This window comes from Festucalex cinctus, chromosome 4 (assembly GCF_051991245.1).
Source record: "Festucalex cinctus isolate MCC-2025b chromosome 4, RoL_Fcin_1.0, whole genome shotgun sequence".
NCBI classification, from domain to species: Eukaryota; Metazoa; Chordata; class Actinopteri; order Syngnathiformes; family Syngnathidae; genus Festucalex; species Festucalex cinctus.
The window spans coordinates 17,629,156-17,642,057 of NC_135414.1; the positions used below are offsets into that span (position 1 = coordinate 17,629,156).

The 12,902-nt window shown below is 38.1% G+C and overlaps 1 protein-coding gene across 3 annotated transcripts in view; it reads left to right on the top strand.

Moving 5' to 3' along the window:
• The window catches only part of lrp4 (low density lipoprotein receptor-related protein 4), a 90,791-nt gene that overhangs the window by 54,072 nt on the left and 23,817 nt on the right, over positions 1 to 12,902 (top strand). For all 3 annotated transcript variants that reach the window (XM_077519404.1, XM_077519405.1, XM_077519406.1), the window contains exons 3-9: positions 872 to 988; positions 5,950 to 6,063; positions 6,142 to 6,258; positions 7,178 to 7,306; positions 10,889 to 11,008; positions 11,119 to 11,244; positions 11,871 to 11,996. In XM_077519404.1, coding sequence (XP_077375530.1) covers positions 872 to 988; positions 5,950 to 6,063; positions 6,142 to 6,258; positions 7,178 to 7,306; positions 10,889 to 11,008; positions 11,119 to 11,244; positions 11,871 to 11,996 — 849 coding nt within the window. The remainder of the gene's footprint in view (positions 1 to 871; positions 989 to 5,949; positions 6,064 to 6,141; positions 6,259 to 7,177; positions 7,307 to 10,888; positions 11,009 to 11,118; positions 11,245 to 11,870; positions 11,997 to 12,902) is intronic.

Genomic DNA, 12,902 nt, shown 5'->3' on the forward strand with positions numbered 1-12,902 from the left:
CCCCAACTTGAGATTATAACTCACAGCGGTGAGATGACATCTTACCATCATTAATGAACCTCAAAGAAGTGAAATAAACAATATCAAAGACATTCTACAGCAGCATTCATGTATACAATTACTCCATAATCCAACAGAGATACATTTTGTTGACAATAAGACACTTCTATACATTAAAAGTAAAACAGAGTTTGTTTCAAAAATAAAAATCTAGTTTTAGCTTCAACTGCTCATTATTCCGACAAATGGACCACTTCTATTTCATTGCCTTTATGAGTGGAAACTGTGGGGAACATTTGAGGCATTTTTTCTACAGTTAGAAAACAACATGAGCTTTGTTTTATAACAACAGAGAGCTTTGGTTGTGTATTTTCTGGTTACATTTTTCTCAAACACCAGCTGAACCAACCGGGCCTTTTATTTCATGAAGCATTGCGCATCTGTGGTTTGAAGACATGTTTCTCAGAGTGGAGAGAGAATGAAGTTCATTGCCAAATGTTAGAAAGTTTGAAAACAATCACTTCACTTGGCTTCATCAGATGTGAGTACAGAATTGCACAGAATTGATAGAATGTGACGTGACCATACGCAAATGACCAACATTTTTTTTCCTGTATATATATTTTTTTAAATATCTTTGTCTGCTTGTTACTTACGTATAAGTAAATTAAAGAAAAATAAGTTTGGCATGAAAAGGCAACATTGCTGGGGGCATGAGCAGGGGATAGTAGATAGTTCTTGCCTGCGACCCCCCCAAAACACCAACACAAGACCTTCCAGCAATCTGCGCACCCTCATTTCCTCTCATTTCCGCCTGTTTATCTTTCATGTGTTCACCCTGACAAACTTGTTTGGCCTTGTTTATTTGCAGTGCTTCCCACCTGCTCCCCACTGGACTTCCACTGCGACAACGGCAAATGTATACGACGTTCGTGGGTCTGTGACGGAGACAACGACTGCGAGGATGACTCAGATGAGCAGGACTGTCGTAAGTGCTGTTCGTCACTCTAACAAAGCTAATTACTCACTCCGCTGCCATCAGCAAACATGCACATACGCAATCACACAGCAATTGCAAAAAAACAAAACAAATGAAGCAGAATTATAATGATGGGTTACATTCCGAATCAGATTCAGAAATTTGCATTTATCGCCACGGAGAAAATGTGTTTAGTGGTCACTGTGAGACTGCTAACCTGTAATTGTGTGCACATGTGAGATTTTCAATCCAAAATATTTATAATCTGCTTCCCTAAAAAAAAAAAAAAAAAAAAAAAAAAAAAAAAAAAAAAGGCTTTTATTGGGAAAAAAAAAATACAGAATGAGAAGCGCATCGATAAAGCTCTGTCAACAAAATATTAGTGTTTAGAATTTGTGGCTTTTCCATCATCAACTTTATTGGAAAAGCTTGTAACTTGGGGTGGGTAATATTTATCCATATCAATAAATTCCATCTAATTTATGTATAAACTGTTGAAATATGTCAACCACATGAATTATGTATCAACAAACCACCCAGAGTTGATTTGGGCCAACTGTTTTGTTGCTTAAGTAGGCTGCTGCAAATTAGAAGGAAAAAAAAACAAACACATTTGGTCCACCACCATTTCAAACTCAAGTCTTTTTGAAAGACCCCTGAGAGTGTTAAAGCTACACAGCATGTACAGAATGGTGAGTCATGTGCAATAATTGCATTTTATTGGAAAAAAAAGACAGATTTTCAAATGAATTGCTTACATTGTTGAGTTTCCCTTATGGCCGAAAGGGTCACTAAAAGTGCCCTTTACAAATCCAATTTCATTACGCGACATACAGTACAGATCAATAGTGTCCCTCACCCCACCTCCTTAGGGGCTTAAAGGTGAACCAATAATTCATTCATTTTAAAAAACCAGTATACCCAATATTATTGTATAGGTCTAATAATGGCTAATCATATTACATAGGTCACAATTTGGCAGTACTGTACAAGACAGGTGCAATGGGGGATCGTGGGGACAATACACATATATAAACAATACATACAATAAAAGTGATTCAGGTGTTTTTTGCCTTAAATTCAAGGTTTTGTTATTTATTGAACCAAAGAAATATTCTGCATTGCAAATGTTGCATGTTTTACTGACTATCACTATGTGTGGAGAATAGGACTGCAACTGCCACTTTGTATTTGCGCTTTGCATCTCAATTATTTATTGAATTGAATTTTCAAGGAGGCAGACCATGAAATTTGTAAAGTCCAATGACAAGCCACTCTTCAAAAATATTGGCGATGGACTTAGATGCCTTTTTTTTTTTGGCTTTTGTTACTCTGCTTTTAATTTTTCATCTGGCAGCATAATTTTTTGTTCTTCCCCCTCTGCCCCAAACTACTTACTATTTAATGCATTTTCCGTGTTTTTTTTTTTCACCTTGTTTTTTTTTCACCCTTTGGCACCATGGTTTTATTTAATTATTTAGAGACAGTGACCCAAAGAGTCTGTCACATCCCCAAACAAAAATGGGATGCTATTGCTATTTGTTGCGTGGATGTGCGGTTGAGCGGGACATGTAAGAGATTCCGTGTTTAAAAAAGAACCAAATAAAAAAAAGAAAAAAAAAACATGAAACCAAGCACACATTCAGGAAGCTTGGTAATGACTCTGAGCACCCTTTGCCCTTTGCCGTTTGGCAGCTGGGTGACTGATAAGGGTCTTGAGGGCTCGTCCACCTTTGACCTTTCTTTGTTTATCTCGCTGATGGCAGCAAATAACACAAGCAAGGGGCATTTGGGGAGAGGCTTTTCTTTTAACACAGGTTCAAATATGTATTATATACTTGTTAACTTATGTTGTCTTGGATTTTACTTTAACACATTTAGTGAAAACAAATCTAGGTTGTTGTGTGCATGTATGTTGCATAATATAGAATAAGAAAACACTACATTTAAAGACCAAATGTGTTGAAGTGAAACACATTTTGGAATGACATATGAATGGAATCAGGATTGTCAATAAATGTATGAGGTAGAATATGTTTATATCACATCATTCATACTTTATATACACAACTCAATGTAAGGTTTGGCATCAAGTCACTCTTACTCATAAAAATGTCACATTGTATAGATATTGTAAGAATTTATTCAGACTACTTTATTGAGGCCAAAAAGGGCAATTCCTTCAGCCATAAGCCGTCTGGGGGAGGGAAAAACGAGGCTCAAGCTCTGCCCCTTTGGGGGGCACAATATGAACCTGGAAAAAGCTTAGCACAGAATGAGAAGCCTGGCAGTTCACCTTTTAGCAACCAGAGTTTGGAGTTTGTTGTTGTATCAAAAATTATGCACCGGAATCGTACCTTTTCTAACACAAGTCTTATTTTGAATATAAGCACATTTTATGGAAAATATCAGTGGTAGGATGTCAATGAATTTTGAACGTCCATCATTCGGCAATCGTCAACAGTTGAGACACCCTTCAATCGTCGTCAATATTTCAACCTGAACCAACGTATAATTGTCAATCCGTCAATGTTATTTTAACCAAGCTTCCGTCTTACTAAATTACATTTTGTCACCACTGTTTTCCGCTTCACCTTACGTCGGACGGACTTGGTATGTCCCCTTAGGACCCCTTAACTGTTCAATAACCTGCCTGAATGTAAAATGGCGTACTGAAGGACACCTTAGCTAACAACGTGTAATATAAATGAACTGAGTACTAAGCTAAACATTGCAGTAAAGCGGAATTTACAACAGGAGGAAAACATTATCATCGCGGTTGGTCTGTAGTCACCCGAGCTTTACGACACGGCTCTCGGCTATCAGTATTGGGATAGAGCCAGAAGAGAGAAGGCTTGGAGAATGGCGTGCGAGGCAGTTAGCATACCTGGTAAGTGTGTTTACTTGTTTAGTGCAGGAGAAAAAGAGTGGCTCGATCAGTTCATCAGCAAAATGGCCGTCCGTCATTGACGGACTGAGACGGTCCATTGATGCTGACCTGGTTATTGATGATTACATTACATTGAAAACCAATTTCCGGTATTGCTCGAAGTTTCCTGTCATTCGTTCGTCGTCAACAAAATGGGTGTCTGTCATTGACGGTTAATAGTTACAGAATGCCCACCATTTCATAATAGCTTTCATAGAGTCAAGACTCCATACTCTGAATGCTGATTTGTGCACTGCGCAAGGAGCTCACGTTTCCACGGAATCCGTTAAACTGAATCACGGATTCAGAGAATTGTGCCACCTCCACAGGGCATACAGCATATCATAGATCTGTGATCTATGATTCAGATGCACACATTCCAGAACTGGTCTGTATCATGTCACTCCAGTTCCCAGTTGACTCTCACTTTGAAGCAGCAACATGCCTTGAAAGAGCTCAAACATAAAAATGAAATCTCTACTCTCTCAACATCTCCGTGTTTCTGTCTCTCTTTATCTCTTTCTGTTTGTCTCCGTTGTCTATCACACACAAACACACCCAAGCACACACAACAATGATAAATTATAGATCGCCATCTGCCTTGAGCAATCCGTCATTGGTTCCCCTTGACTAACGTGTTTACTCTGCCGCAGGCTAGTGAAGCTGGGATTTGCCATCGATTCAGGGCAGCAACTGTAGACCGTGTTTTTGAAAATCCATTCAGTACTTTAATCAATTGGGGTGTGATTAATTAAAAAGTGAGATTTGGCTTAGTAAAAAAGGTTGAAAACGGAAACAATGTCAAAGTCGTGGTGCTAAAAGTTTACTTGAGTCAGTGACTTCTCTCTAACTACCTCATGTAGGCAGAGGCTATGGATGACAAATGTCTTTTATGTCCAGTCTCAAGGTTAACTGTCTTGTGAAATAGCATTTCCTTTTATATTGCAGCCAGGGTTCCCAATTAAGGCATAAATCAAGCTGTGAGGCTTAGCGGGGGCAGTTGTAAATTTCAGCTGGCTTTGCATATAAATCAAATGGGATTTTATTCAGTTTATTGATTTTTTTTTTTTCTAATGAATTCTCTAAGCAATAAATTTCATCAAATGTCAACGTGGTTATAAACTTGATGGGATGGACTCTGTAGAATTTGCTCTGTAATGCACTTGGATGTGTTTCTAAAACTGTCTGTTATTCTTATTCATTGAGGTTTTTTTTTTTTTTGGGGGGGGGGGGGTTGTAAGGCAGGACACTCACCGAGTTTACAGAGAGCCCTGTATGCCGTGTAGATCCATTCCTTTTGTCAATCTGAACAGACGTCAAAGTAGTCAGGCTGAGCCTGATCTGCACAGGGTCTGTCTTGATATAAATGCGTGGTATTGTCATCATTTATGATTTTAGACACTTTAAAATGACGACTCTCAAATTCCAACCAGAGCTGGTCTTCGAAGGAGCGCTTGTTTATAATCAGGCTGTTGTTGGAATAAAAGCATAAAATAATCTCAACTACTGTGCTAAATAGACGACTGAATTCCATCTAGATAAATCGTGATGCTTACATCGATCTGCGCTTGTCGCATGGCTGTAAAAACGGTTGTTCTGATTAATGTAGTGAAGCATGTAAATGGCAGATCGAAATAGATCATGTGACATGTAAACAGTTGACTACGGATTGGAATGAGATAAAAGTCTGAATGTAAACCTGGCTACCATAACACATGTTATATAATAGCGAAAAGTAATATTATACAGTAATCGTAATAAAATGCATGTACTGTAAAATCCTGTGTATAATACTTGGTATACTTCGCACCCCAATAATCACTCTCAAAAAGCTGTTTTTTTTGTTTGTTTTTTTGTTGTTGTTTTTTTACACTCCCCTGATTTGTGGCGTTCTTAATTTTACTGGCCAACTTGTTTATTTGCTAGTAAAAGTGAAACAAGCTTTGTTGTTTGCTTTTTATATTGCCTAATTTTCTGATTATTTTTCTTTTTTTCTTTTTTTTCTAATTATAATATAACTCTTGTGGAAATATTTCTCCAGCTCCTCGAGAATGCGAGGAAGATGAGTTTCAATGCCAAAACGGCTACTGCATCCGCAGCCTCTGGCACTGTGATGGAGACAACGACTGCGGGGACAATAGTGATGAGCAGTGTGGTGGGTACAAACGCGTCAGCAAGCGCGCTGGGCTTATTTATTCAAGTGGTCTAAGACTTTTGATTCGGCTCCTTCCAGACATGCGTAAATGTTCAGACAAGGAGTTTCGCTGTACAGACGGCAGCTGCATTGCTGAGCACTGGTACTGTGACGGAGACACGGACTGCAAGGACGGATCGGATGAGGAAAACTGCCGTAAGTTTGTGTGCCCAACATCATCGCATGTTCTTGTGCATTCTCTCAACGAGAGTGGAGTCAAAAGTTATTGATCTTTTCTTCGATATTTTAATCTCTTTCCAAAATTGCTGTCACGATCAAATAGTTTTAATCAATTTTTCTATCAGTTATTCCATCAATTAATTAGATTTGGTTGTTTATTTGGTATTGTTTAGTGATTAAAAAAACAACGAAACAACAAGAGTGATTGATGTACTAGGCAACGTTTTTGAAACCGATTCAGTTCCTCGTTTGGTCATTTTTTCCAAAGTAAAAGCAGATGTTTGCAAATGTCTTATTTTGATGAAACACAAAAGATGGTATAAGTCTGCTTTCATGAAGAACTGCTGAAGTTATGGAACAATTACTTTTGAGAGGATGAAATCCAAGGAATTGGACAATTTTAAGTTAAAGAAGGGATGAGCGAGTGCCGATACTAGGTACTGGTACTCGCGGCCATTTTGTGATCAGGAACTAGAAATTAGAAGAATAGAAAATTGCCTTTGATTTCTTGCAATTTTACTGAAATTTTTGGGGTATATATGCCTTGAAAATTACGTTGTTTTTTTAAGGGACATTTTTAGTATCAAAAGTACTAATGGTATCGGTACTTAATATCGAGAGTTGAGTATTCATACTGGCATCTGGCTGGAAAAAAAAGTGGTTTCAAGCCTCCCTATAATCAAGATTCTAGAGGGAATTGCATTTGTGATTACTTTACACAACATCAATTCTGAAGGTAATTTAAACATGACGATAAATGACACGAGGAAAGGATGCAGATGTGCATTCTGATCTTCAATCATCCTTCCCTTCATTTCATCTCGAACACAACTTCAACTTCAAAACGTATTTTTGAACCCTGTCATCTGTTTCCCATATGTGTGCGTGCGTGCAGCCTCCGATGTGATGGCAGCCACCTGCAGCGTGGAGGAGTTCCAGTGCGCATATGGCCGCTGCATCCTGGACATCTACCACTGTGACGGAGACGACGACTGCGGAGACTGGTCCGACGAGTCCGATTGCTGTAAGATGTCCATGGTTACTGTATTACAGTGTTGGATTTTTTATTATAGTTATAAGTTTTTGAGATTTAAATATAAAAACATGCGAGGCAAGCACTGACCTGAATATACAGGGTGATTAAAAAAGAATGACCCTTTTTCATGGCCAAATATTTCATAAGTAAATGTTTGAATCAGAAGGAGGGAGTGGGTGTTTGAAAGATCAGATTTCCCAGTTTTCTAGAATTGTCACGTGACACTGACAGACTCATGCGTCTGGCAGCAACAGCAAAAAAAAAAAAAAAAAAAAAGTTCTTTATGCTTGGCCTCGTAGATCTCCTGACCTCACAGTTTGTGATTGTTTTTTTTTTTTTTTTTTTCTGGGAGTTTGTAAACGATAAAGCGTTCCGCCATTACCAACTGACCTGGAAAACTTAAAACATCGAATAACAACAGCGATCAATTCAATTGATCCTGATTTGCTTCAACGTGTTTGGGAAGAATTCTCATATCGTATTGATGTTGTTCGTGCTGCAAGGGGAGGCCATATTGAGCATGTAACATGTGAAATAAAACTTGACTGTTAGTAGAATACTTATATTATAAGTGTTATTATTTGCTATTTTTCCTTAAAAAAATATTTGATATTGAAATAGGGTAATTCTTTGTGAATCACCCTGTATGACTGGCTAGCTGATAGCCTGCGTGCAAGCCGTTGAACGCACAGGGCGGCCATCTCGCTCCTCCCACCTCGTGAGCAGACTACTGTGTAAACTATATGGTATACGTACAGATGAGACATGTACAGCTCGTAGTCAGTTCGTATAAGGCCAGAGGCGACATCATCTGATGAAGATGACATCATGTGTGTGCGACACACTTTCAGGCGTCCTTATTCCGGTTCATATTGAAATAAATACACTTAACATCACATTTAAAATCAACCTCAAAGGTATTAAAGTAATTACCAAAGACTAAAACTGACATTTTCACTATAGTTAGTTTAATAAATGTAAAATGTAGTTTCAGTTAGTTTTCTTCTTTTTAAAAAGCTTCATTTTTATTTTATTTAAAATGTTTTTGGAATTGTAGTTTTTGTTATTTCGTTTAGTTTTTGTGAACTCAAATAACCTTGTTACTGATGCACAAACATACTTGGAGGATTTTCAAGGCCTCTAATGTCAACTATCTTCATCAAATATTTTAGCATAGACATTAAAGTACACAGAAATGTTTTCTATAGACTAATTTATATTGATTTACATTTACCTGACTGTCTGCTCTACACATTATGCTCAAATCAACCATTTCTACATGATCTGTAGTTAAACTGTTTAGAGGGTTGTTTAGACATAATGTAAATTATCTCGACACATATCAACACTCACTCACGCACGCACATATACTGATTGGTTTTCCTTTTGATGTTTTTATCTGTCCTGTGATAAGCATGACTTCAAGATTCCCTGTCATCGGTTGAGCGTCACCAAGGTCACAGCAGCCTGCACGGTTCTCTCTGTTCCTCCTCTTCTCCCATGTCCGGGGTTTTTCAATGCGGCTTTCCACTTTTGACTCACTCATACAATGTGAATCTGTTTTTGAAACTTTTAACCATTCACTCAGCAGTGAGAGAGGAAAAAAAAAAAGAGAAGACTTTCACGCATACACACACACGAGGCATTCCTCAGACGTCCTCGTAAAGCATTCCATAGAATCTCCAGACACATGAAGGCTGCTTTGTTAGGGAAAAACTCTCTCGCTCTCTCGCTCCCTGTCTTGCCACTTCTCATGTGAACATGCACACACAAGCACATAGGCTAGAAAACACACACAGATTGAGATTCACACGCCTCGTTAACAGTGGCTACATAGAAAATTACATGAAAGTGCATTGTTGCGTTTGGGATGAATCGCGTGCACGAGTATTTGTATATGTCTGAAAGTAAGTGCACCTCACACACATTCTTGTTGCCTATATGCTGCAATTCTCTCTCTTTTGAAAACCACCTGCTGTTTTGATCATCTCTGTCTTCTGTCAGCCAGCTGATAAGCCCGCAGCAGCAGGCTTGAAGCACCAACCGTGTCTCCCTTCTTCTTTTGCCTTCCCTCCCCGCCTTGCCGTTTGCGTTATCGCCGGCCCCCCTCTTCAAGGGGAACAGACGCGTGCTGTCAGGAGGAAACGTGTCAGTGAAATGCGCACATGATTTAGGAAGCTTGTGTTTGATTCAGCTTTAATCTTCCTTTCCACCTCCGCCCTCATCTGCTGCCAGTTGGAGCTGCTCTTCCATCTTTAATTGCAAGGAAGATATATGAGCTGTAAAAGTAAGACAGCTAGCTGTTGAGTCAATTACGCAATATGGAGCAAGGTATTGAGACAGTTCTTAGTTTGCTGAATTTTAGTCCTTTGTTTTACTAAGACATTTGGATTACATAATAATTCCAAGTTGCCTTTTTTGTTCCAGCATGATGACTGAGCCTCAGTGCACAAAGCAAGGTCCCTGACATTAATGGCAGGATGAGCTTGTGGAAGCATTTTAGAAAGAAACCTTTGACATGATCTAGAATAGGCATGGGTTGATTGGATTCTGACGGGATGATAACCTCGAGCAAAAATATCGCGCTATCACAGCCTTAAAACAAAGTTTCCGCAGATCATTAAAAGTCATTCAATGGATGTTGCTGAAATTAAGCAATAATAATCCCTACAAATACATTTTTTTTAAATTAAAAATATATGTATTTGTAAGGACTGGTGACTAGTTGTAATTTACATTCAACAAAATGGCCCGACTCCACTTGTTGCTTCACGTTCCAGATACCAATTACTATGAATTTGAAAAGAAAAATGCAGTTTCTGTCACCAACGTCCACCATGAAACACTAATGCCATCTAGTGGCAGAGATTTACCTTTCACTATGGAAATAATACCATTAATTATGATTTAAAAATGGTAATTGACTCTAAGCCCTCATATATATGGAGTATCTGCCTAGGTGTGTGTGTGTGTGCTCATGCGCATATATGCAATATGACATAGGCAAGAATTAGCTTTAAATTGCATTAAGAACAACATTAAAAAGCATTAAATTAGATTTGTTGATGCATGCAGAATCCTTTTCGTATTTTATGAACAGCAATTTTAACAAAATGTGGAATAATTAGTATAGAAGATATTTGGGACAATACAGAATAATCAGGACAAAAAGACATTTGTGTTTGTGCTATTTTGTCTTGACCCCTCCCGCCTACTCCTCTCTTGTCTGCGCTGAGAAAGAGAAAAACAAAAGTTAATTAGAGGCAATTAATTTCAAAAAGGCATTTATCGATACTCAACTCTGCAAACAGCCACAGAACAAAGACTGTAAAAAGAGTGTTTGCTGTTTTAGTCGCTAAGGGGAGCGTTTTTCAATTTCATTATATTTTTAATGGCAATGTGGTTCATTACTATTACCAATCTCTATAGAGCATGATTAAGTTTGGGGAAAGGAACTCTCTGAAGTAAAATAATCTTCTTGCATCATCTTAAAAGTTTCATAATGTCCCAAAAGTATGTATGTCCTTTGTGATGATCTGAATGGCAATACATGTGGATTTTTGTGTGCAGCGTCCCACCAGCCGTGCCGGTCTGTCGAGTTCATGTGCAGCAGCGGGATGTGCATCAATGCAGGCTGGAGGTGCGACGGCGAGTTCGACTGCGACGATCAGTCCGATGAGATGAATTGCAGTGAGTAGCCACTTTTGTCAGTTTAGTCAAGAATGTGTACTTGTGCTGTGGACTTGGTTGTGTATCTTTGTCTGTGATTTCCAGTGACACTTTTTTTAATTGTTGTGCAGCCACATCCATGTGCACAGCTGACCAATTTCGGTGTGGAACAGGACGCTGCGTCCGCTTGTCATGGAGATGCGATGGCGAAGATGACTGTTCAGACCGCAGTGACGAAGAGGGTTGTGAAAAAACTGGTGAGACTGTGCTTGTTATCTTTTCAGCAGCTAAATATAGTCCAAATTTAACTTGTAGTCATGGCAACAGTGGAACTCTCAACAAAGTCAACTCTTGTTTGCAGTTGAGCCTGAATGTCTCTTTTTAAACATTTGGTTTATAATATCACAGTTTGTTGGGCAAAACACTTGACCGAGACATGCACAAATAAAATAAACTGGTCTGTTGGACTATAAATGATCATCTGAGGAATCTAGATAAAGGAAGTTTTGCTTCTGTTTGTTTTTACTGGACTCACGTTCAGAATTAGGACACAAAAACAATCAGAATTTATTCTTTTTAAACATACTTTTTGTAAATGGTAGTGTTTATGACAGGCATGTCCTGAGTGATGTCTTCTGCTTGTGCCATGGCCTGACTCAGTATTTCTTACTTCAGTATTTTAAATTTAACGTTATTTGCCAGATAACCTTCATTCTGCCCTCACTGCTTCCTGAAAATTGAGGCGGAAGAGTACAACAGGCACAGAAAGCAAATGTCTCATCGTACTGCAAACATCTCAACCTACTTTGAGGAATCTTGCTGTATTGAGTAATGTGTTATGTCAACACAAAATAAAACGAGTTTCCTGTTGGTGTTCCCGCAGAGACGTCAAATTGTGCTTCAGACCAGTTCCAATGTGGCAACGGGCGCTGTATTGGTCAGAGGAAAGTTTGCAATGAGGTCAACGACTGTGAAGACGGGACTGACGAACTTCCACACCATGAGTGTCGTGAGTTTCTACTAAACTATTTAGAAAAAAGCAGTTGCCACGGAATTGAACCCTGTGGAACACCAAATGTTCTGTTATCCATGCGGGCTGTATCACCACGAATCATATGAGTCGGACGTATGTCTTGACCACTACCGAACCCTTGAGACTGACTCACTCAACACCTGGGGCTCGAACCCATGTTATAGGCCAGGGATGTGCAATCTGCGGCTCTGGAACCACATACGACTCTTGAGCCCTCTCCTTTGGCTCCCAGTGGATCTCTTAAAAAAATAAAAATAAATAAATAAATAAATAAATAAGCAGTCAATTATTTTTGTGACATATTTATTTTAATTTTTTACATAAAATATTATTTGAATGCATTAACGTTTAAAATTTTATAAAATGAATAATTAAATATTAAAAAAATGTTAGTCCAAATTTGTAAGTTGTCAGAAAAAGAGACAGAGATGAATGTAGATGAAAACATTTTTAAAACAACCAAAGAAATATACAAAAAGAGCAGATAATTACCATGTAATGTACCGTTACACAAAATTGCACAAAAAATAGTAAGAAATTTTATTTAAAAAAAGGCAGAACAGGAGATGGTCCAAGAGAAACCATAAAATGTCCAAAAAAAAAAGAAGAAACACTGAAAATTACCATAAGATGTCTTTGGAATTGCCCCCCCCCCCCAAAAAAAAATAAAATCATATGACCTTTCATTATAATAATAACAAATTCAAAAAAAAGTCTGAAAAGAAAAACATTCAAAAAGTTACTATAGAATATCGAAAAACAAAAGAAGAAATACCGCAAATTACCATAAAATGTCCACAAAATCTCCCAAAATGTAAAAAAAAAAAAAAAAGCAGAAAAAGTAAAAAAAAAAAAAAAAAAAAGTCCAAAAAAATTACCATA